Consider the following 26182-nt stretch of genomic DNA (forward strand, 5'->3'; position numbering starts at 1 on the left):
GATTATTAACTCAGAGGCTCTTCATAGCCCAATAACGTCTACTTGGTTGAATTCCTCTTTTCCCAACAAAAAGTCCGAAAATTCACACACCACACAGCAGCTGGTCCAAACCATTAGAGCAGCTTAAGTCTTGCATTGATCTTTATTTTCCTTCTTGCAAGTGTAGACACTGGGCCCTTGGATTTAAATAGCAGTAAATGCCTCATCTTTCAAAGAGATAGTTCTGTTGTGGAGGAGGCTACTGCTATTTTCCATCAATGCTCATGAACACTGATGTGGTGGAAAAGCCCCTTAGGGCACAACCCAGAACTGAAATGTTGATGAACGCCCCCCACCGGTGGGCTAACTATGTTCAGTAACTGCAAAGTTTTAAGTACCATTTTTCTCCTCCAAGGCAGCTTTACTACTGCATTTTGTTAAAAATTAGAAATCTTCACACATATACAATACAATTAAGTCTCACAAGGTAACAAGTTTCCGAGTTGTGTATACACTGGTTGGTACCTCTTCATTTGAATAATAATTGCTGCCATTCATTTTGCAAGCATTCCTCTACCTTGTATGCCTCAAAGGGCAGTTTGCAGCAATGGGGAAACTACACGACTGATGAAAACCACACATGACATTTAAACTAAATTAAGAGGAAGACCGGTCAAGTCTGATATTTTCTGTCATGTGTCACCACCTCTTGGGAGAAATTTACCTCATCACTTTTCCTCTCCACATTTCACAGGAATGCTTTTTTTAGAAATGCAGTTTGCTTTTTTTAAAAAAAGAACTTAAGCATCACACAAGAAACAACTTCAAACCATACACACACACAAACCCTGTAACAGGAAGTGGAACAAGGAAACTAATGTTGCATAAACCCATCTCGTGCAATCGTGGAGATCAAATGCAGTTTCCTCATGTGTGCAGGCACTACTGGAAATAGACCCCAGGTGGGAGAACTCAAGCTAGCTCTAAACCAGGTGAGTTTATGAAATGACACAAAGGTCTATGTAACTAATACAAACTTAGTAGGTTTGTCTTTACTAATATAAAGAGAAATTAATGAAAGAAGATTCAAAACATTGTGTTAATTGAAATGGCTACAGAAATATGGACTTATCAGAAGTCAATGCACAGGAAAGTGCTTACAGTATTATGCAAAGAGAAATGACATAGACTAAAAAAGAGGCAGTTTCGTAATGAAAGATACACTTCTATTTTATTCTAAATCAAGTATTCAGGTTATTGTAACTTGAATTGTTAACTTAATTTTACTGTATTTAATATTCATCTATTAAATTATAATATTATAACAATATTCATTTACTGCAGATAATGTAGAAAGAGGCAAAGGCTATTTTAAAAGGTAGGTTTATAAAACCTAAAGCAACTATATGAAGCTGTACTCCAAGACTGATCCAAGGAATCCTATTTACAGATGGAAATGAATTCAAACCACCACCATGCAAGAGGAACTTCTAGCAAATCTACTTTTCACTCTAACCATGTTTCCCGGTAAATCATTACTAGGGAGTCACTATTTATCAAAGAGTCATTCTAGGTGTGTAGAGGGTAGGAGAAAGGAGCATACAGCCAGATACATACAGCAAGTTAACTGTGTCCTTGGCTCTATGATAAGCCTTTGATACACACAAATCTCAGTCCACCTTCATCACATTCTTGTAAGAGAAATAGTCTTCCCATTATACTGATGAAAAAACTGAGGCTCAGAGTATTTAAGATAACATGTTCATATGGTTAAAAAGTGGCAAGAGCCAAATAGCCAAGACAATCCTAAGCAAAAAGAACAAACCTGGAGGCATCATGCTACCCACTTCAAACTGTACTACGAAGTTTCAGTAACCAAAACAGCATGGTTCTGATAGAAAAACAGACACATAGACCAATGGAACAGAATAGAAAACTCAGAAATAAGACTGCACACCTACAACCATCTGATTTTTGACAAACCTGACAAAAAAAGCAGTGGGGAAATGATTCCCTATTTAACAAATGGTGCTAGGAGAACTGGCTAGCTATATGCAAAAAATTGAAACTGGACCCCTTCCTTACACGTTATACAAAAATTAACTCAAGGTAGATTAAAGATTTAAATGTAAAACCCAAAACTATAAAAACCCTAGAAGAAAATCTAGGCAACACCATTCAGGACATAGGCATGGGCAAAGATTTCATGACAAAAACACCAAAAGCAATTGCAACTAAGCAAAAATTGACAAATGAGATCTAATTAAACTAAAGAGCTTCTGCATAGCGAAATAATCTATCATCAGAGTGAACAGACAACCTACAGAATGGGAGAAAATTTTTGTAATCTATCCATCTGACAAAAGTCTAATATCCAGAGTTTACAAAGAACTTAAACACATTTACAAGAAAAAAACAAACAACCCCATTAAAAAGTGGGCAAAGGACATGAACAGGCACTTCTCAAATGTAGACATTCACACAGCCAACAAACATGAAAAAAAGCTCAACATCACTGATCATTAGAGAAATGCAATGAGATGCCATCTTACACCAGTCAGAATGGCAATCAATAAATAGTCCAGAAACAATAGATGCTGGTGAGGTTGTGGAGAAAAAGGAACACTTTCATGTTGCTGGTGGGAGCGTAAATTAGTTCAACCATTGTGGAAGATAGTGTGGTGATTCCTCAAAGATCTAGAGGCAGGAATACCATTAGACCCAGGAATCCCATTACTAAGTATATACCCAAAGGAATATAAGTCATTATATTATAAAGATATATGCATGCATATGTTCATTGCAGCACTATTCACAGCAGTAAAGACATTGAATCAACCCAAATGCCCATCAGTGATAGACTGGATAAAGAAAATATGGTACATATATACCATGGAATACTATGCAGCCACAAAAAGGGACAAAATCGGCCTGGCATAGTGGCTGAGGCCTGTAATCCCAGCACTTTGGGAGGCCAAGGTGGGCGGATCATGAGGAGTTCGAGACCAGCCTGGCCAACATGGAGAAAGCCCATCTCTACTAAAGACACAAAAAATTAGCTGGGCGTGGTGGCACCCACCTGTAATCCCAGCTACTCAGGAGGATGAAGCAGAATCGCTGGAACCCAGGAGGTAGAGGCTGCAGTGAGCTGAGATCGCACTATTGCACTACAGTCTGGGGCGACAGGGCAAGACACCATGTCAAAAAAACAAAACAAAACAAAAACGCACAAAATCATGTCCTTTGCAAGACATGGATGGAGCTGGGAGCCGTTATCCTCAGCAAACTAAAGCAGGAACAGAAAACCAAACATCGCATATTCTCACTAATAAGTGGGAGGTGAACAATGAAAACACAGGGACTAATTGGTAGGGGTTGGGGGGCAGGCGGGGAACAGCACACACTGGACCTGTGAGGTGTGGAGGAGGGAGAGCATCAGGAAAAATTGCTAATGGATGCCAGGCTTAATACGTGGGCGATGGGTTGATCTGTGCAGCAAACCACCATGGCACACATTTACCTATGTAACAAACCTGCACATCCTGCACATGTACCCCAGAGCTTAAAAGTTAAAGGGAAAGCAAATGTGACAAGAAGGGGAACCTGAATCCAGGACTGACTTCAAAGCCTGTGCTCTAACTATATACTATCCTCATGTGGTGTTGGTAGTGTTTAGGGAGCAGGGTGAGGGAATGGAGATTCACTTTTGCAAATTTGGAGTTTGAGGAAATTGTGGAGATACATATTCAAATGCAGGGGCTGGGAAATCTAGGATCCTATCCTGGTACTGACTCAAATGAGTCATCTGACCTTGGAAAAGCCAAGGTTTCTCTGTCAGACAGATGAACTCTGAGGTCTAAAATCTGAGGCAGATACTGAAGAACTTTAAGTCCCCTCTGTCCAGACAGGAAGCTACTCATAAAAGTATCCATGAAATAATGATGAAATCTAATGAGCGTCCCTAATCGTAGAAATAAGACATTCTGAAACCAGGTCGGTAGAAGAGAATGGTCATTTAGCACTTGTTCCTGCCGTTCCGAGTCCAGGCCTTCCCAGCAGTTCTCCCTTTTGATCTCTGTCACACTAAACATCTCTGACAGACACAGCGACGTACTGTACACAAACACACACTTAATGCTGCAATGAGTTTGATGAGAAAGCATTAATACAGAGTCAAAGCAAGTTGAGCAGTCTCCTAATCAGGTCTTCTTGTCTATAAATGGGAAACCACAGACCCTTAGGAGTTCAAAGTTAGAGATTAGATCCAAGTCTACATATGCAAAAAACCTCCTCCTAGCTATCTTTTCTCTCCCACAGCATAGGCCATTTCCCTCCGCGGGTTTAAGTCTCCCTAGCCTCCCTTCCACAAGTCAGAGACAACCAGTCTGACTTTTGTTTGAGTTATATAATGACAACCCCATCAGCAGGACCACTATTACAAACTAATGGCAGTTAATATTGAATGTAATTTTGCATACAGAGAACAAGTCCAAAGAAGCACTACAAGAAAGTTCTTCTCCATTTTCGATTTACACTTCAAATGATTAAAATGTATATAAGAAAAAGAAATCTTAAAAAGCTTTCGAGTTGGAAACAAATCCACCACCTGAAATTAATCAAGAAATTTATCAAAGAACTTCAAACCCTTTCAGAAATGTAAGAGAATTGAGTTATATATATTTGTACAGCTATTAAATTTTAATACTAAAAATTTCAACACGTCTTTGATTACCAAAGTCGATATATCTATGGTACTCTAGAAACCAATGGTGATTTCTGCTGCCTGGAGGCTTATTCTCACTTTAAAGTGTGCCAGGGACATAACGTATTTCAGCATCCAAATTCATTTTAAGAATATAGCAATGAAACTCTTCAGAACTTCAGGGGGCTGTTTTGTCTCAAAGTTGGTATATTGTGTAAGGAAAGAATGTTTTTTTTGAAACGGAGTCTCGCTCTGTCGCCAGGCTGAAGAATAATGGCACCATCTCGGTTCACTGCAACCTTCGCCTCCCAAGCAAGCGATTCTCCTGCCTCAGCCTCCCGAGTAGCTGGGATTACCAGCGCCCACTGCCACGCTGGCTAATTTTTTGTATTTTTAGTAGAGACGGGGCTTCACTGTGTTGCCCAGGCTGCTCTCGAACTCCTGAGCTCAGGCAATCCACCCGCCTCAGCCTTCCAAAGTGCTAGGATTACAGGCGTGAGTCACCGTGCCTGGCCAAGAATGCATTTTTAAAACTGGATATGGCCAGGCGCGGTGGCTCATGCCTGTAATCCCAGCACTTTGGGAGGCCGAGACGGGCGGATCACGAGGTCAGGAGATCGAGACCATCCTGGCTAACACGGTGAAACCCCGTCTCTACTAAAAATATTAGCCGGGTGTGGTGGCAGGTGCCTGTAGTCCCAGCTATTCGGGAGGCTGAGGCAGGAGAATGACATGAACCCGGGAGGCGGAGCTGGCAGTGAGCCAAGATTGCGCCACTGCACGGTGGCCGGGGTGGCGTGGGTGACAGCGAGACTGTCTATAAAAAACAACAACAAAAAAAAAAAAAAAAAAAAAAAACAAAGAAAAACACTGGATATAACTAAATATTTCAACAAAACCAAGGCAAATTAGCTTCATGTCCTGATTTCTAATAAAGGAGATAGAGAGGTATGCAGAAACACTTCATTTAAGCATCTACAACTAATATGATTGCTTGGATAAAACTTGGTTCATGGTTCCCTTAGATTTTCGTAGTATTTGCTCCCCATGCTACTCATTTGTCATATATATTACCCGACTAGATTGTAAGTTTTTCAGTGTCTTGAGGAGCCCCTTGGGATGAGGCCTCACCTAGCTGACAGGTGCTTAACTGATGACAGAGATATGATGGAACTCTTTTCATAATCTAGTGGTAAACACATATTGGCAATATCCCTTTTCCTTCAAATCAGGGATCCACAAGCTTTAAGCATTTCAAACACCTGTACAGTAACCACCTTGCTCAGGTGAATATGGTTTCAAGCTATAAAGCAAGACAAATGAATCGAAACATAATTTGGAGGGAAATGACCTATCAGTAAAAAACATAGAAATGGCAAGTTGATTTAAGAGTGAGACTTTCATTAACAACTGTTAAACATTAGGCCTTAAAAAAAACCAAGTTCTTGAAGATGGGTTGTAAAATGTAAAAATAAATACACAATGTTTGTATTCCTGGTTGAGCGAGACAATGCTTTTCATCGTACTTCTTTTTCAAGAAAAAAAGGAGTAATTTAGCCCAAGTCCAATAGAGGTAAGGTGGATTTGTATTTGATTTAAAAATTATATTCATTAAGATAATTCAGCCTAAGTCCCATAGAGGAAACTTGGAAGTTGTATTTGATTTAAAAATTATATTCATTAAGATTTAAAAGACAAAATTAAAGCCAGAAGCATCCAGGAAGTTGATGGATACTAATGCAGCCAAAAGCCAACTTAATGGAAAACTGTAGTTTACGGTAAATGTAAATATAAATAACTTAGACCCTGATATCGTTTGGCTGTGTCCCCACCCAAAGGTCATCTTGAATTATAGCTCCCGTAATTCCCATGTGTTGTGGGAGGGAGCTGGGGGGAGATCATTGAACCATGGGGGTGGTCTCCCCCATGCTGTTCTTGGGGTAGTGAATAAGTCTCACGAGAGCTGATGGTTTTATAAGGGGTTTTCCCTTTTGCTCGGCTCTCATTCTCTCTTGCCTGCCACCACATTAGGTGTTTCTCTCCTCCTCTCATTCTCTCTCACCTTCCCTATGATTGTGAGTCCTCCCCAGCCACATGGAACTGGAAATCCCTTAAACCTCTTTTTCTTTATAAATTACCCAGTCTCGGGTATGTCTTTATCAGCAGTGTGAAAATGGGCTAATACAGACCCCATGCCATAAGACTACAGGAATGCCTCACAGGCAGGACATACACAATACATATTTGTTGAATTAATGAATAGATTAATATATACAGATTTGTTATGCTACCATTTCTTTATTTCTTTTTAATTAAACCAAGCTGCTAACCCTTATAAATTTTTCTAAAGAAATATCTTCTAAAGAGAAGAAAGATGACTGGCAGTAAAAAACACTTATAATTTTACAACTATAATCCCTACTGTATGCATCATGAAAATGATAATACTTGGATGACTCCAGTGAATCCTATGGTATTTTATCTTATAATTTAAAATTATAGACCATATAGAGTATCTTAATAGCATATGGCCAAGTTTGTGTGATCATCTGAGGAGAATAATTTGGTTTCATTAAAAAATGCAAATTTAACAGTAGTGCATTAACTCATGCCAACCCCCGACTCTCAAGACCATCACCAGGGACCTCCCGCATGAAATCAATATGCATCCATCTATTTAACTTTTATCACTGGCTCACTAAGTAAATATCACACTATAGGCCACTTAAGTTTTCATTATTCAGGCAAATAGCAAGCGTCAAAAGCAGGCTGGTAGTGTCAAGTTGTTAACAAATCAATCGATAACTATTCCCTGTTTGAGTCTACCAAATGAAGGTAAAGATGTGCAACATCTGGAGAGCAAACTGTTGACCTGCTGCCAAGGTGCAGTCTGTTTACGGCGTGGCATTCCATACTTACGCAGACTCTAAGAACACCACTCAAGGAAACCTTAGTTGTATCATGCCTTTTCAGGCTTCAATGAGCATTAAAACAGATCAGCCCATTGATACTATCCTTTAGACATCAAAAGTACTGAGATCCCCAAGGACCATACCGGGAGATGCCAGTTTTTTTGCTCCCCACAGGGTCTAAGACTGAGGCAGAACTGGAAACTATGTGACTGCATGACATGCGGAAGAGCAAATGGTTCAATCTTCAAAGCTTCATTTTAAGATTATTAAAGGAAGATTTTTAGCTTTTTATGGGGACCACATGTATTTATAGACAGCTAACCCTCCCTCCCCCATGAGAGGCCAAGAATGGCTCCAGTTTTTGCAAAGAATTCACATTTTTTTCCAAGTGTGAGTCCCATTTAACATCACATTCATGTGCCAAGTGCCTGAGAATATCATCTTTTGCACATTAATTTCAGGATGATGGCTACTCCTGTCTGTCTTAGGTTACAGAAAGCCAATATACGGTACTATATCTGAAGTCACTTACCTCCCTTGTCAGCTAAAAGACAGCGAAAATGAAATGAAGAAAAGGAAGTTCAGTCATTAGAATAAAGTTAAGCCTCACGACTGCTTCCTCAATTTATACGTGATAAAAACCAGAATGAAGCAACAGAGTGTAAAAAGTGTTGTCCATCTTTCTCTCTAATCATTCTAAAATCCAACAGCAAGAGATCTGACTCAAAGCCATATAAACAAAGCTATTGATACTAAATAGCTATTAATTATAAACAAGGCAAAAAATAAAAGCTATTAGTTATAATTATGAGAATGGAAGGCAATCTCAGGTCATGGCAGATCAAATATCCACCACTGGCAAGAGGAAAAAAAAGACCCTCTCTCGCTCCTTACTCATATCTGTGACTTGATCTATGGTAATAACATGACTATTTGTCGTCAAACACAGAGGCTAACACTGGCATGCACACACACATCCCTGCTGGAAGCAAGTCATGCTGGGTTTTAAAGGAACCTGCACTGCATTTATTTACCCTGCTGTCTTATTTCCTGAGTAGAAGGTTTAATTAATGCTTCACCCAGAAATAATCCACAGAAGAAATAGCTTCATTGGGAGTAAAAGTCATAACAATAGCTTTCTTACTGCATTTTCTTTCTCTTCAATGGAAATCTCACCCTCCTCCTTTCTGTCCCAGTGATGAATGTGGAGTCAATAAAATAAACTACAAAGAACAAGACAAAAGTTGGAAAACATCCTTTCATTATCTGTTTTTCTTTATCTAAGATGCTCACTGTACACCATAACTCCAGAGCACAAATTAAAGCAGGCCCTTGTCACCCTAGCAAACTGGGCTGTGATGCCACATCCATTACATTCTTCTTTTTATCATGTAACAGCCAGGATGCTAGAAACAAGTTGCAACATGTGTGGTCTGCCCCACCCCCAGCACCCTGGCAGAAACCGCACCCCACTTCCCACAGCCCATGTTCTTCCCCAGACCTTACCCTTCCCAAGAGGTTGTCCTGAAGTAACGTCTGCTGCAGCACTGGGGCCACCTCCTCCAAGCTCAACATGTGGCAAAGGTCGGTGAGTTCTTCCTGCCCCAGGGACCCTGTGCCCGTCGTGTCAAAACTGTCAAACAGCTCCTTGAGTCGGGCCTCATGCTGGTCCTGCTCCACCTCATCCATCCCATAGCCCACAGCGCTCACCTGTGCAGGACAGAGACAAGGACAGGTTGTGGCAGCCTCTCCAGTCCTGCTGTGGTCACCCCCTGGCACATTCCCCTTCTCTGTACCCCACCAGTCCCCAGGGAATGCTCAGGAATACCCAGTTTCTGATGCACCCCACAGCAAGACCTCTGGTCTCTGCAGGACCAGCCCTAGCCAGTGACACTCCCACATGCACTCACACCAGGGCCACATACACAGGGCTAGATGGCACTGGGAGCAACATTACCAGAATGATGGGGTCATGTACAGTAGGAGACACCCTCCTCTCTTGCCTGGTTCTCAGGCGGACAGCCAGACTGCCAAACTCAAGGCTGAAGGTAGTTCTCTCCCAGCTCTTCTAGCCCAGGATTTTAAGAAGGTGAAAAGCCACTTAGACCACAAGACTATTCAAGTGAACTAACTGTTAGCAACAGCAGACTGTATGGTCAGAACTTCCATGCTAGCTGGCAAGCTTTAGATAACCTGCCCCAATGTTGCAACTGATCAGCGTGGCCAAGCTGATTTGTTCTACTTCATTCAGCGTAGATGGCCTCCATCATAGCTAGACTGGAGGGCTGCAGCAAGAGGCTATGCTACAAAACCACCTCCCTGTTTACATGAAACCAAATGCCTTTTACACGAGTTCCTCAAAAAGCAACTCAATTAACTTCACTGGTGCAATTACATGAGGTGTGACGGGAAGAATATTCCCTGAAGATTGCTTTAGTCCCAGCGAGTTTTAGGTAATGCTTAGTTGCCTAGAAAAAAGGGAAGACACTATTTCAACCTTTCAGACAGTGAGGTTTAAAGGAGCCACAGACTGGTTTATATGAATCATACAGCATCTCAGGGAACCTCCACTCACTAGAGCATCTCACCTCTTTATGCCTGGTTAACCTGTCTTCCGTCTCTCTCACCTACCCATACTCCAGGCTTTCCACTTTGCCACCTTCCTTAGGATCAGTAAAAAATTGGAGACATCAAAAACTGAGTCATTTTTGTTAAAAATATACATCATAAAATTCCAAGGAGCTCGTATTTTACAAATGAAATCTTTTTTTATTTTTCTTTGCATGACAATTCATTTTTAATGTGCTGGATTTTCCGATGAAAGCCTGAAACCTGCACATCTGAAGGTGCCTTCACCATGACGCAATGGATGCCAAACACAAAACACACCCTTGGGACGGTGACCTCAGCCATCTGCAACAAGGCTCTCCGAACCAGTCCCTTGACTATAAAAAAGCAGCAGCTTTCACTAACCAAGCGTCTTTAATCCAAGTCAACTTAGAGAAAACTAACTTAGAGGTGATCATCCGTACAGCAGATCATTACAACACGAAAAACGTAAGCTAAGATGTTGAACACAGCCAGAACTGAAAATAAAAGAGCTTTCTAAAACAAATCAGCGTTGCTCTAGGTTGTATTTGCTTTCTTTCCATAGACAGCTGTTCAAAACTTGACAAGCTAGAACAGAGCCATGATCTTGCCAGGGGTTTCAGCAGAACTGGGTGGACACAGAAGATAAATGTGAACAGCTCTGCCACACAGCTCAGTTTTTACTGGGGCCACTCATTAAAGTAAAACAACATGGCACAATTTTGGTCCAGGTTCCTGGTCTTGGACAGGTCTCTTCTAATTATCAGTTTTTCTGTTACTAAGGTGCTGCAAGCTCTGGCTGTCTTCCCAGGATTGGTCTGCTGGGTTAACTAATCACTATGTAAATGTTTTCAAAATAAGTTGAGAGTGTTATATAAACATCAAAGCCTCAGAAAAGAAATACCAAGTTGTTATGCAAAGCCACAGGAGTTAAGAATTTAGACAAGGCCAACACTTGGCTAACGAGATTCACTTAGAGTTCACCAGTTAATTGTCAACTAAGAGCTGCTGAGAATCCCCAAGGTGCTCGGGATTTTCAGTGTTGGTAGCTCTCAGTCTCACTCTGAGTTTTACAGTCCCCTGGGCTGTTATCTGACCGATTTCATAAAAGCAAGACTCTTCTTTTGCTTGATTTTGCATATATGTTTAAAAACTCAAAAGTGAAAGAATTCTAACACTTCCCTTTTTAAAAATTACTTTTAAGGGGCGGGGATTTGTCCAACGAAAGAGAGGAATAAAACACTTATAGTCCTGATCTTATCCACGGTGTCGAATTTGATATACTATCATGACCGACTCTTTGGGAGGTCATTGGATTTTCACTAAATCAAACCTCTTTCATTTTATGGCAGCTTTCTTTTCTTTATCTCTTCATTTCATCTCCTTCCTTCTCAAAACACTGTGCTTGACTGAAGGGGAGAAAAGCACCACTCCTGTGGAACAAATGCTCACGCTGAAACATCCAGGAGATGTTACTCATGGTGAAAAGTTGTCAGTGGTACAGAAGGCATTTTTACTGGTTGATATTATTTCCCAAATGTTCATCGGTAATTTCATGTGCAAGAATTTTTTTTTCTCCCCACTTGGCAGAAAGTTCTTTAATCATAAGCTCCACGTTCCTATTTCTTTTACATCTTCCCCCAAATGCATAGTAAAGTCAGTCTGTTCTTCACGCCAGGGATTCAGCAAATATCATGGATTGACTTCCTGTATGGATCACTCCTTGAGAGGAAACGTACCCTTAATAAGGTCTACAGAAGTGGGCATATGAAAACTTTGGAATGTCTATTTCTTCCACCAACACACCTCCACTTCCTCCACCCTATCCTTTCTCAAAGGCATTTTCAGCCTTAGACATAAGCAAGAAGTAGAAAGCCAACACCAACTGCCAATCTGTACCGTGCAGCGCTGTCTGAAGTTTAATTCCATAGGCTAGTAATTAAGTAAATGGATTCACAAACTTTGGCTGCATTGTCTTGCTATGGGATGGAACTTTGGAGGAGAATCTATACTAAAACTTTTCTCAGGTCCCCTCGATTACAGCATGAGAATAACAATGTGCATCTGGAAGGTTTGTTCTGAGAGTTAAATGTGGCAAGCAAGCGAGAGTGGCTAATCCCAGAGAAAGCTGATACAAGAGGGAATTTAAGATAACCAAGAGAATATCTGCAGCTGCAAAGGAGTGGTAAACTGAAGAGGAGGTAACAAGTGAATCATCTATAGATCTACCTCCAAAGAAGCAAAGCAGGAGATGTGAAATGCTGTAGAACAGACTGAGAATGGGCAGGGAGTGTTCTATGTACATAAACATCATTATATTACTAAATGATAACGGCAGCAGGTAATGTTCAGAGCTTCCTCTATCTTTAAAAGCAGGTTATTGATAAATTTAACATCAAATAAAAGCAGAAAGTTGAACTGTAATTCGGAATTACTTCTGAACATTTACTATGAGTCTGGCCTAAACTAAGTACTTTATGTATATTATCTCATTTAATCCTCCCAATTCTTAGAAGTAGATATTCTCATTTTCTCCTGCAAGATGTAGAAATTGGGGCTTGACAAAATTAAGCAACTGTCCAAGGATACAGCACTAATCTCCTTGAACAAAATGGAGGTGGAGCCAAGATTTGAACTCTAGTGCGACGCTCAATTATATTATCCCTCAATCCTACACATGCACATAGAACACATGAATGAGACCTCTGAAATGATGCCATTGGCAAACCACTCATCTCCACCTTTATGTGTCAGCCGGTTGAACAGTACTAAGCAGCAGAAATCCCCACAGAACACTCCATGGTCACAAACTCTTCCAAATTGGAATTGAGAAGCAGAGTTCCTTCCTCCCCACCTCCCTCGATCCATTTATTGAATAATTATAGCCTACAAGGCACCAGGGATATACAAATAGAACACATATCCCCTTTTTTTCTAAAGCAGCTTTGGGATTTAGGGCATGAAAGAAATAAATTCTTATATAAAAATGATCATGAAGCGTCCCATATCTTCAATAATGGGCATTGTCTAGGAATTGATAATTTGTAAATTACTTCCCCTAAATAAATACTTAAGTATGTATAATCTGTGCAATCCAATGCTTTTCAGAGTCAAACCCTAACTGGTACCCACCAGAAGCAGGAATCTTACTCAGAGATTAAGAAAGTTACATTTTGAGTGAGAAATTCTCCAAATTGCAAAGAAGAACTCCAGTGTTATGAAGCCTGCCATAATAAACCTGGGCCTCTCCTCAACATCTACCTTTCCAATCAAATTGTTAGAAGGCTTTATGACTCTTTTGGAATGAAAAAACCAGTATGGGCAATATTTTGGAGTTCTAACTGGGGATGGTTAAATACGAAGCAGATGCACAGAACCATTAATCAAAACATTTACCACTCAATAACCACCCATCATGACAATTATTCTGAGCATTTTCCTTCCAAATAACTCAAAATAAGGCTGCCAAAATGCTGCCGACTCTGACAGTAGTGTTCATTACCCCAGCTGATGAAATCACAGTGCCAAATAGGACTGCAAACGAAATAGGTGGAGGTGTGACCAGAATCATGAGTGGATATGTGGATTTATGAACTTTTCAGTGTTCAACCAAGCTCCTTCTCACAAGAAAGGAGCTTGTGAGAATGACACCCCAGCTAAAGGGGACGTCTGTTCTGGGCCAGAGGAAGTAAAAAGGGGACAAAGTCTTGCAAGTGAAAACCAAATAATAAATATGCACAATGCCAGAGCCCCTAGCCCAGGCCTTTTATTTCCCCTCCAGATGGTTCAGCAGCTGAGGAGCTCTGCGGAATGTCTGCATGTCCCCTCGGCTCAGCTGCTTTCCTTGAGAGGGCATCATAATAGATGCTTTTGGACCTGTGTGCAGACATAGCTGTTGGGGGTCCACAGACCAGGCAGTGACAACCAGCGACTCATTTACTTACTCTACAGCTGATGTGATGAACACCAACAAACCCCACTTGGGGAAAACTCTCCATTTATGCCTCTAGCTTTCACCATTTGGCAACTCGGAGCCTAATAACGCCAATGATCAAATTAAAGTGTTTCTTTTTATTCTCTCTTTTCCGCAAATACTTTAATTGGCTGCAAAGATTTTCAGGCTCACCATATTGGACTAATTTCAGTATAAAGGAAAGAGTGACAAGGATAAATTCAAGTTTAGTAAAAGCTCAATAGAAAAAGCAGTTGCAGCCATTTATGAGTTTATATAGGAGAATACTTCTGCCAAAAACTAGTGCTGCTTAGCAGCAAACTGATTACTGTCAGAATGCCTCCTCTCTGCTCAGACGGTGTCTCACTCCTAACTGGATACCAAAAGCACAACAATATCACTCTGAATGAAATCATGGTATAAAAATATAACACAAAAGCTTAAATGCACAGGAAAAAAGTCACATTAAATAAATTTGAAAAAATGCCCAGGAATGGTGGCTCACGCCTGTAATCCCAGCAATTTGGGAGGCTCAGGCGGGTGGATCACGAGGTCAGGAGATCGGGGCCATCCTGCCTAACATGGTGAAACCCCATCTCTACTAAAAATACAAAAAAAAAAAAAAAAAAAAAAAGCCAGGTGCGGTGGCACGTGCCTGTAATTCCAGCTACTCAGGAGGCTGAGGCGCAAGAGTCGCTTGAACCCAGGAGGCGGAGGTTACAGTGAGCTGAGATCCCACCATTGCACTCCAGCCCAGGAGACAGTGAGAGACTCCATGTCAAAAAAAAAAGAAAAAGAAAAATAACAACCTTTGTCAACTACACTATAATATTTAACTAAGGGAATCCTACTAGCATTTATTCAAAAATGTAAGCAAGCTTTATTATTTTGCTATTCTGAAGGATGTAATAAACCCATGCTTTTGTTCAAGCTAATAACTGGTAGATTACCCCATCAAATAACTCAGGTTAGCTGCAGGAAAAAAAACCCATTAGCCTCGCACAATGTGCATTCAATAACCTGTAATCAACTACTAAGTAAATTACAGAAGCAGAAAACAGAGCTTTGTTACTTTAAAAATAAAAAAAAAGAGTTTGTTACTTAAAAAAAAAAAAAGAGAAAGCTTATAACAACTTCCACTTCTTGAGCCATATTGACTCACGTTAATTTAGGATGCCTGAGGCTATGAGTATGGTACCCTGAGGTGTAACTGAAGGTGATCTCTTCTCACGTCTATGAACAATATTTTCCCAACTTTGTTTTTAAAGTGAGCATTAGGGTATAGATAGATGCTTTGTAATTTTTCCATCCAAAAGCTTGAATAAATGGTTAATTGCTGACTTAAATTGCAATAAAGAAGTGTCCTAATTTCAAACAAGGATGCTCACTTTCAGAATCTCATAATCTTTTCAAAATTCTATTTTATTCATAAATAGGATAAAAATCTTCTTGCAAGCTTCACTAAGTCTCTCCATAAGCCCCTGCCCAACAGATGCAAGTTCAATAGCCAGAATTCAACCCAGATAATTTATTGGCTTACAAATGAATTGGCATCTATAAAAATAAGCTTTCTAAAAAGGCTTTACGCTGTTTAAATCCTTCGAAAATGCTCTAAGCTTGCCCACCCTTTATCAATGTAAGACTGATAAAATGTATGTTCCTTATCATAAAATGGAAGCATCAAGATTGTTGAAATGTTAGTTTAGAAAGTCATTTGCAGTGACATTTAAAACAATTTATTTAAACATTTGACTCATGATAAGAATACTGCCTATTAAATTAAGATTGGCTGTTCAGAATTCACTGGAGCCCTATTCTCCCCCTCTGTGACAGTTAACATCTTTTGATATTAAGGGTCATTACACATCTAAAATTAAAAAGAAATAAGAAAAAAGAACCCCACGCCATTCTGAGCAAGTGCCTGTTAAAATGACTGATCCTCGACATTTTAATGCAAAGACTGTGAGTATGATGGCTTCCTCTCTGTTGCCCCCTGTGAAGCCTTTCTCTGTATTGGCAATAACTTTGCCGATGTCCAACCCTGTGGAACGTTCATATGACCTACCTTTTCCCCACTCTGCAGAATGCTTCGCTCTAAAGAATCACCAGAGAATAGGGAAAATAAACAAATCTGCAAACAAATTCCCAGGCAGTCCACATCACCTCCCAAAGGACACTGACAACAGCTGAAGAGACCACAACACACAAACTCGTTTTTCAGCCAGCCTGTAATGTTCCCCCTATACACACTCTGGAAATCCTCACAGCTCCCTTCAACTCCAGAGCAGCAGCCACCAATATTCCAGGTCAGCCACCTGTATAATAAGCTCACCACGAGAGAAGACTCAAGGTAAAATTAAACTGACAGAAAAAAGCAATGTTCCTTGTTAGATCATCAAGCCTCCGGAAGCATGCAAACATATGTGTACGTTACGGTGTTTAAGGCGACCCAACTGAGAAACGTCGTGGTTCCAGGGGCTTCCCTCATGTGTCAGGATGGACTTTATCAGGATTCTCATCCTACAAAGCTACCACGTCAGTCACAAAAGACAACTACGCAATCTGTTTCGATGCAATAAATTCAGGAGTTGAGCTGTATGGCAAGCCCATCTTAGAAGTCCTCAATGCCAGGAGAGGATCTGTTCTAGTTAGGTGCAAAAAGCAGATCTCATAATATCCAAGTTGTCTGGAAACATGATATATGGCAGGGTAGTCTTTCCAGCTCCCATTTTGTTGGTGCCTTCACCTCGGGTTGTCAGGGCTGGGGTTAGGGAAAATGCCTCTTTCCGTCTCTATCTCTTAACTTCGCAGCGAGAGCTGCAAGCAGAGACTGTTCTCATCACCTAGTGTCCTGTCAGGGGCCGCTTCGGTAGCTGCAGAAGCCTAGCCGCTGGAAGCTTCCTTCCCGGACACTCCACACCTCCAGGCCACACCTTTTAGGCAATAACCAAACGTCATTTTGTTCTTTCCCCTTCTCCTAGGCATTACACCGGGAAACTGTTTACGCGCATCGACCCCACACACCTTCCAAAATCTCCACTTTCCGGGCTCCAAGCAGCTCTCTGCTACCCAGACAGCCCAGGCTAACACCTCGGGTTTCCCCACGCAGCTTCCTCTTCAGCGTCTCAATCACAAGACTGTGCGGGCGGCACATGCCAACGGAACCACCACCCCTTCTGCTCCCTCCGGGACTCAAGTCTGCTCTCGGACAGCGCACAGAAGCGGCTTTCAGCTCCGGGCAGGCGGCCGGGGCTTCAGGGGTACTGGGGGTGCCCAAACTCAGGGGTGCCGCCGGACGGGGAAGCGGAGGTGCGGCCACAGGACGGGCGCGCCTCCCAAGTCCCTAGCCACCTGCGATGCGTCCTCAACTCGCCTGCCCATCGCCACCACCAGAAACCTCAGACACCCTATTGTGTGGACAGGCAGCGCACTCCCCCCCGGCCCCGCCGCCCTCGCCTACCTTCTGTCGGTCTCTCCGGAGCGCCAGCACAGCCGGCCGCCCGCCTCCAGCGCTCTGCAAAGCGAAGGAGGACGCTTTGTTAGGGCTGGAGAAGCGGGACAATACTTCGCAGCCGGCGCCGCGGTTCCGGGCGGGTGTCCTTCAAAAGGACGCGAATGGGGACCCGCGCGAGCGTCATTTCCATATGTAAGGGGCCAGGGCTTACAAAAGCGCTGCTCTCGGGGGCCGCGGGCTGCAGCGCGCATCCTCCCCACCCCCGCCGGCCCGCCCCCCGCCCGCGCCTCCGGGACCGGCCCCTCCTCCCGCCTCCGGAGCCGCCCCGTCCCCGCCTCGTCCTCCCGCCTGGCCGCCGCTTCCTCCCGGCCCGCAGGGATTGCGCTCGCCCAGGCCCCGGACCCCAAATGGGAAGCCCCCGCGTGATCTGGTGCCCAGTTCGCTCCGGGCGCTCAGGGCCTCGCCGACGGCGCGGGGGCAGCGCGAGGCCTCCGTGCACCCCCAGGCCGTGGGTCCGGGTCCCCGGGGTTGCGCCACTTACTGCTTTCCGGTGCTCAGGCGCCCCGCGCCGCCGCGGGAACCATGGCCGCTGGCGCACTCCGGGCTCGGCGGCGGCGGCGGCGGGACGGCCGCGCCCAGCGCGCTCGGCTGCCGGCTCGGCCGCGGCCACCCGGAGCTCCGGACGCTGGGGAGGAAGGGCCCGGCCCGCGCGGGGAGGAGGAGTCAGGGCGACGCCGGTCCCGGCGCTGCTCCTCCTCTGCGGCCCGCGCGGCTCCGGCAGCTGAGGGAGGAGCAGGCGGCGCCGCCTGGGCCCTCGCGGACGCGCCCTCCCTCTCCGAGTGCCCGCCTCCGAGATCTGAAGTTAGAAACGCCGGGGCTCCTGGTGCGGGTGGAGGAGGCTGGCGCCCCGAGGTCGCCGCCGAGCTGGGGCTGGCGCTGCCACCCTCGCCTCCTGCCTGTCCGCCTCCCTTTCTTTCCCAACACGCCTGCACTCACCCGCACCGCTGACACTCGGGCAGCAACGTCTCAGCGCAGAGGAAGGGCCCCCGCCTTCAGCCAGCGGGACTTTAAGGGGGGGATCCCTGTGCCTCTTTTGCTCTCGGGCGGCCCTGGATTTCCCAGCCCTCGGGTGTCCACTGGCCGTCAACATTGGAAAGGGTGTTCAGGAGGCGGAAGGGCTCTAGAAGTGACTCGGTGTCCTGTAGAGCGAGCGCGACCCTCCTGCCGGGTCTACACTGGCTTCCGCACCTGCCCACCACGTCCTCACAGGCTGCCACCCCTGTGCAGACTTCTCCGGGTGAAGCTAACCCTCGGTCGCAAGCCACACAGGACGGAAACTCCTTAGAGTTGATGGTTCGCAGCCCAACAGTTGCTCGATATTTACCGCCTCCTACCCCTACCCCAGAGTCTCCGTTCTCACTCCCCCATCCCTACACTTCTGATCTCATTGCAGTCAAATAGGATCCCAAGTTCAGGCCATGGTTCTCTTTGAGTTGCAGTGTTAAATGTATTGCCCTTGAAGGATCCGCCTGATGGATTACAACCCTCAAGTGTGGTTATTTTAGCAAGAAACTGGTGATAGCTCCGAGAGAGCAAGCAATAGACAAGAGGAAACCAGCATTCCTTGAGAATCCAGTGTGCTAGAAACTCGACAGAAATCATCTTACCTAATTCTCACATCACCCTTAGGAGGCAGACATTATTTTGCAGATGAGGAAAATGGATCTCGCAGAAGTCAAAGAGCTTCCTCAGGATCACACAGCAGGAACTCCACAGAATTGAGATTCAAAACCAGATCACATATGTGGCAAAATTGCATAGAACTGAATATATACTCACAAATGAGAGCACGTGAAACTCTCATGAAATTTGAATAAGACATTTGGACTACACTAATGTCCATTTCCTGGTTGTAATATTGTTCTACAGTTATGCAAAATGATACCATTGAGAAAAATTGAGTGAAGCGTCTATAGGGGATCTCTATTATTTCTTACAACTTCATGCGAATTTACAGTTATCTCAAAAAAATTTTTTAAAATTTTAAACAGATCAATCTTATTCAAAAGACCAGGCTCACTTCTTTCAACACGGCATGTGAGTGTGCCTGCAGAATAAGAGAGAGTTATGCTCCTCTCTCCTTTTTAAACACTCTTGAATAAGTACACACACACACAAACACACACACTCATATACTGTATGCATGGTTGTTCAGTCATCCAGTAATAATTATACAACACACACACACACACACACACACACACACACACGCACGCACGCAGTTCATTAAGAGGATAGCTAACCTGTTACCAGAATACTTACATAGAGATCATCTGGTAAGACAGACAATAATGCTCACTGGGCACTAAAAGAGCCAACAATCTTGGAAGGTAAGAATGAAGAGGTGTCTTTTTTGTTTCACTTAATCTCTGCCATGGAATCGTCATCCTACTGGTTACCTCTCCAAGCATCACTTTTTAACTGGCAAGAATCCTTAAGGATGATATTGCTCATTAGTTTAAAGCAGTGATTCTTGGGGGTCGGGGGATATTGGAAGTGGCATTCACTCCCTGTGCAGGAAGATCAGAATTGCTGGGGGTTGTGTAATTTGAAAAACACAAGATGCGCTTTCTTGAGAGGAGTAAGTGGGGTGGAGTTAGCGCTGGGACTGGGAACTGGGATCACCTCCAGCCTTGCTACAAAGGAGGGAAAGCATGGAACATGGTTACTGCATGGTGTGGGTTGGCAAGAGCAACCCTACCAAGAAAGATCATTTATTCAACACAATGGGCCTGCAATTTGGTTTGCATTGAGCAAATGGTTAGTCTTAGTCCAGACTGGAGTCACAGGGAAAAAAACCAGAAACTTCCTTTAGAGCCCATCACTTGATCTTTTCTCTATTAAACACAAAATGACAGCAGAAGTAGCAACCAGGCTCCAATTCTACATTATAACCAATATAAGATTTTAAAAAAGTAAATGTTTATTCAGAGTTATTACCCTTTACAAACAAAACTTCACTCTTATCTGTTGCAGCTTATCTGCCTCTGATTTTTACTCTCACTTTACAAAGAAACTTGTTCAAGGACCCAGGATCCTTGAAGTATTTGAACATGAAGTTTTTGAAGGGTTTTCTGCCATATTTCACAGGACTGAACTGGCTTTCTCAGATGGTTAAAGCTCTAAAACGTTAACTAAAGAATAATCCAGGGAAGAGAAAGTTACTCTTTGTCTCTTTTCTTTCTTTTTATTTATGTATTTTATTTATTTATTTATTTATTTGAGACAAAATCTCACTGTGTCGCCCAGGCTGGAGTGCAGTGGTGCAATCTTGTCTCACTGCAACCTCTACCTCCTGGGTTCAAGCGATTCTCCTGATTCATCCTCCCAAGTAGCTGGGATTACAGGTGTGCACAGTCACATCTGGCTAATTTTTGAATTTTTAGTAGAGACAAGGTTTCACTATGTTGGTCAAGCTGGTCTTGAACTCCTGACCTCAAGTGATCCTGCCTCGACCTCCCAAAGTGCTGGGATTACAGGCGTGAGCCACTGCGCCTGGCCTACTCTTTGTTTCTTCTTGAAGTAATTTTGAAATTAGCAGTTTAGAGTCAAGACGACAAATGAGAGAGAGAGAGAGAGAGAGTCAGGCTTTGTAAACTTACTGGAACCTGAAAAGTTATTTTTTTTTTCTTAGTCAAAAAAAGGCTCTAACCAAACATGGTCTACCCTCTTCCAAGTCACAGTTGGGTATAAACTATTTTTCATTCACAGAGTAGTCAAACAGCCTGTCACTCATGTAGCAGCTCCTGGCTCCTTTCAAACTTCTTTAATCGATATCTTTCTTATTTCTGTGACCATTTGAACTCAGCAGGACAGTTTTCAGGCACGTTGCAGAGCTGTGTCAAGGACAGCCAAATTGTTAAAGTAGATGATCAGTTATAGTCTAGTCCAGGAACTCACTGCGTGAAAGAAAGGGACATCAGTGATCCCCCCAAGGCCCTAAGAAAGATGAATGAGGAAAGGAAAAAGGGAGAAATTTGAGTTCCAGACATACAAGTCAAGGACTAAGAGTTCCAGCAGCAAAATGTTGGTGGTTAAGAACCCAGGAAGAAAGAAGGAAAGTATAGAAAAGGGAAGGGAAGGTGACAGAAGGCAAACTGATTTACACTTTTGCCCTTGGGGGACACTTATTAGAAATTAGGATTATCTCTTCATTTTCCTTATGAAGAAAATGAAAGAAGAGGAAAGCAGGATTCCATACAATTTATTTTTTTAAAGTAAGCATTGATTGCCTACCCTGTGCCTAATACTGTCCTGAAAGTCACACGATGTTCAAAATAAACATCAGGTTGGGCGTGACAGCTCACACCTGTAATCCCAACATTTCTGGAGGCTGAGGTGGGTGGATGCCTTGAGCCCTGGAGTTCAAGACCAGCCTGGGCAACACGGTGAGACCCCCCTTCTCTACTCTCCTTTTTTTTTATTAGCCAGGCTGGGTAGCACATGCCTCTGGTCCCAACTTCTCAAGAGGCTGATATAGGAGGATCAATTGAGCCCAGGAGGTCAAGGCTGCAGTGAACAATGATTATACCACTGCACTTTAGCCTGGTGACAGAGAGAGACCCTGTCTCAAACAAAACAAAATGAAGCAAAAGTCAACCCTGGTTCTTGCCCTTGAGGAATGTATTCTCCTTTTGGAAGGTAAAAATATGCACTCATGAGACAGTAAGGGAATGATGTTAGGTGGCATTGGAGTCTAATTACGTTCTCCATTTGGGGGACATACACACGCTACAGCAAGGCAGAGAAGAGAGCAATGATTTCCCTAAAACATGGCTTCTATTTGAGCATTCTGAACATTGCTTTTCACATCAGGTCCTAGATCTTTTTCCCGATATTGAAGGTCCTTCCTGATCAATGCATATGTATGTATCCTCAGTGTCTGCAGGAAACCTACCCTCCCTCCACTCTGCTCATGTGGACCTTCTAATCTTCCCTCTGCTGCTCTTTCAGCCCAGATCATCAGTCCTAATGTGTATTGAATGCCTTGTGTCTGTTCATTATTTGGCCCAGCAATTGAAGCATAGCAGGAAGTGGTTTTTGCACGTGTCTTTTGGATCCCATGGGCTGAGCACTTAGGTACTTTCCAAATACTTGGCATTCATGTAGAGAAGAGATGTTGCATATGTATACATGGGATGGGCGGGTGGGGGCTTAATCTTTACTTTTGGAATTATCCCTTTTCATGTAGCTGGATGCAGGCAATGGTGTACTGTTCTGAAGACTGTAAGTGCCAAAGGACTGCCACTCTAGCTTCATTTGAAGGGGGGAGGAAATGAAATGTTAGTTTAAGAAGCATTCGCATTCCCTCCCTCTACACTCTTTTTTTTAAATTTTATTTTTATTTATTTTTGTTTTATTTTTGAGGATGGAGTCTTACTCTGTCACCCAGGCGGGAGGGCAGTGGTGGCATAATCTCAGCCCCTCCACTGCAACCTCTGCCTCCCGGGTTCAAGCAATTCTCCTGTCAGCCTACGGGATAGCTGGGACTACAAGCACGCGCCACCATGCCCAGCTAATTTTTGTGTTTTTAGTAGACATGAGGTTTCACCATGTTGGCTAGGTTGGTCTTGAACTCCTGACCTCAGCTGATTGGCCCACCTCGGCATCCCAAAGTGCTGAGATTACAGGAGTGAACCACCATGCCCGGCCCCTCCCTCATACACTCTTAAACACTAAACCAATATGACATAAAATCTTTATGCTTTTATTAGAAGAGTTTTGAATGGAAAATGAAACATTTTTCCCCAAGCAAGACTACTTTGAATCTCTAGAATTTGATGTGCACACAAAAGAAATGGCAACCCAGAAACATACATGTTAAAACATTTCTGTTCAGTAGAAATATAATGTGAGCCACAAATTGTAGTTCAAAATTTTCTAGTAGCCACATTTAAAAGAGTAAAAACATGTAAAATTAATTTTTAGATTTTTATTTAACCCAATATACCCCCAAAACACAATCACTTCAACATGTAATCAACAAAAAAGTTATAATGGGATATTTTACATTTGTTTTTGTTCTAAGCCTTTGAAACCTGGTGTGTGCCTGACACTTGCGGCACATCTCAGTTCAGACCAGCCACACGGGGCTAGTGGCTGCCACAAATGCAGTGTCAGAACAAGAAGAGGATTCAGAATCTGTCCAACCCAATTCCATTACTGTTAAAAGAAAGCTGTGTTCAGGAAGCTTTGGTGCCTTGCTCAGGATCACACCAGGGATCACACACCCCTTGGCCTGACCTGTCCACCTCAGCACTCGCCTCCTGAGAGGGCTTATGACTGACTCAGACAGCTGCCATGGAATGAAACCCAGTGTTTACTAACATTTTAAAACAATCACCAACCTCTAAGTCCATTGGGCCCTCAAAATATGCTTAGACATAAAATTTCTGAAGAAAATAGCCCAATTTATAATATTTTATTTTATTTATTTTTTCTTTTCTTTCTTTTTTTTTTTTTTAGACGGAGTCTCATTCCGATGCCTAGTCTGGAGTGCAGTGGCGCAATCTTGGCTCTCTGCAACCTCTGCCTCCCAGGTTCAAGCGATTCTCCTGCCTCAGCCTCCCAAGTAGCTGGGACTACAGGAGCATGCCACCTTGCCCAGCTAATTTTTGTTGCTGTTGTTGTTGTAGTTGTTATGGAGTTTCGCTCTTGTTGTCCAGGCTGGAATGCAATGGCGCGATCTGGGCTCACCGCAACCTCCGCCTCCTGGGTTCAAGCGATTCTCCTGCCTCAGCCTCCTGTAATTTTTGTATTTTTAGGTAGAGACAGGGTTTCGCCATGTTGGCCAGACTGGTCTCAAACTCCTGACCTCAGGTGATCCACCCACCTCAGCATCCCAAAGTGCTGGGATTACAGGCATAAGCTACCACGCCTGGCCCCAATATATACTATTTTAATACTTAGAAATGACAACCCCGTAGGCCATTTGTTAAAGCGCACCCCACATGTTTTCGACTCAGCTGTATTGGCGTTTGAAGGGTACCCGGCAGAGAGAGGGTTGGAGGCCAAGGAGGCAGTAACTGCTGGGCCTTGCCTGTCCTCCAGGGATGCGTGGGAGGGGTGCTTCTCTGTTTTCCATCCTCCATCCCACCCACATTGGCTCCTGCCAGCATCCCAAGGACCCATGCTGTCTGCCATGATTAATCTCAAAGGCCTTAAAATAACTGAGTGACCTTTTTTTCTCCACTCTGCACACTTTGTAATGCCTTATATTCTGAATCAAGCCAAAGCCAAAATCCAAGAGAAGTGACCATTTCAAAAACAAAATGAGCCCGCTAGGAAGAGACCCTTACTTTCAATAATGAGAACACTGGGGAGTAAACCGAATAATGAGGACATTGTTGCACCTGCACCGATGAGAAAGCAATTAGATAGGGCATTACAAAAGGCAACATAAAGATCTTTGATTTGCATTTTGTCAGCTGTGAGAGAATGGGTGTAATTCTCTAAAGATGTAGTTTAGACCTCTGTACTAAAATACTGAGGTCAAAGTGATGATAAATCTTATGGCAGTGGGGTTTGTGAGTCATATCTCACTCTACATAAATTGTCTTAGAGGCTGAAGTGCTGGGGCTATGCTGATACCCAAATGCCATACTCAGACTTTAATAAAAATCTATTTTGTCACTTGATTTTTGATGTTCCCTTCTCACACATCATGCAGCCTATCTCTGGGTCCCTCAATATGCAAACAAATAATATAGAAGGAAACAAGGGCAGCAGAGAGAAAAGTGGTGTTTATTCAGGTGTATCTGGTCACAGGTCAAGATCAAGAACCAGCCAAACTGTGTGTGTGTGTGTGTGTGTGGTGTGTGTGTGTTTGGGGGTGTGTGTGTGGTGTGTGTGTGTTTGGGTGTGTGTGGTGTGTGTGTGTTTTGGTGTGTGTGTTTGAGTGTGTGTGTTCGAGTGTGAGTGTGTGTTTGGGTGTGTGTGTTTGGGTGTGTGTGTGGGTGGTGTGTGTGTGGGTGGTGTGTATTTGGATGTGTGTATGTTTGGGTGTGTGTGGTGTGTGTGTTTGGGTGTGTGTGTTTGAGTGTGTGTGTTTGGGTGTGTGTGTGTTTGAGTGTGTGTGTGTGTGTGTTTGGGTGTGTGTGTGTGGTGTGTGTGTGGGTGGTGTGTGTGTGTTTGGATGTGTGTGTGTTTGGGTGTGTGTGTGTTTGGGTGTGTTTAGGGGTGTGTGTGTGTGTTGGGGGGGGTGTGTGTAAGATAGGTAGGCAAGTGTGCTGGAAAGCTTGTTTGTCCCATCAGATCCTCTGCCTACTCTTCTCCACCTGCTGTATTCCCCAAGAGGCGAACCTAGATATACTACATTAGCAGGCTCCCTCAAGCCCTAGTTCCCATTATGTTCAGCTGATGGGGTAGCGCTGACAAAAGATTGGAGGCAAGATGGAGCATAAGGTTGATGCTTACTCCCTGTAGGGTCTCTGCAGGCTGGCTGCAACCCATAAAGTCACAGCTCCTGTCTCACAGCCTCTCCACACATCTCTGTCACCAGCTTGCAAAGCCACACTCTCCTTTTGCCAGTGAGG

At 43.5% G+C, this 26182-nt stretch overlaps 1 protein-coding gene across 14 annotated transcripts in view; it reads right to left on the reverse strand.

The window, feature by feature from the left end:
- NIN (ninein) overlaps window positions 1-18267 on the reverse strand; it is a 108944-nt gene extending 90677 nt beyond the window's left edge. For 10 of the 14 annotated variants that reach the window (XM_015143677.3, XM_002805038.4, XM_077940992.1 and 7 more), the window contains exons 1-3: window positions 18130-18267; window positions 17595-17648; window positions 9100-9303 (exon numbers count right to left, since the gene is read on the reverse strand). In XM_015143677.3, coding sequence (XP_014999163.2) covers window positions 9100-9282 — 183 coding nt within the window. In that variant the 5' untranslated portion in view covers window positions 9283-9303; window positions 17595-17648; window positions 18130-18267. The remainder of the gene's footprint in view (window positions 1-9099; window positions 9304-17594; window positions 17649-18129) is intronic. The other 4 variants (XM_077940987.1, XM_077940991.1, XM_077940986.1 and 1 more) reach the window with 1 other exon arrangement.
- Window positions 18268-26182: the final 7915 nt, after the last annotated feature.

Source organism: Macaca mulatta, chromosome 7, assembly GCF_049350105.2.
Source record: "Macaca mulatta isolate MMU2019108-1 chromosome 7, T2T-MMU8v2.0, whole genome shotgun sequence".
In the NCBI taxonomy this organism is placed as follows: domain Eukaryota; kingdom Metazoa; phylum Chordata; class Mammalia; order Primates; family Cercopithecidae; genus Macaca; species Macaca mulatta.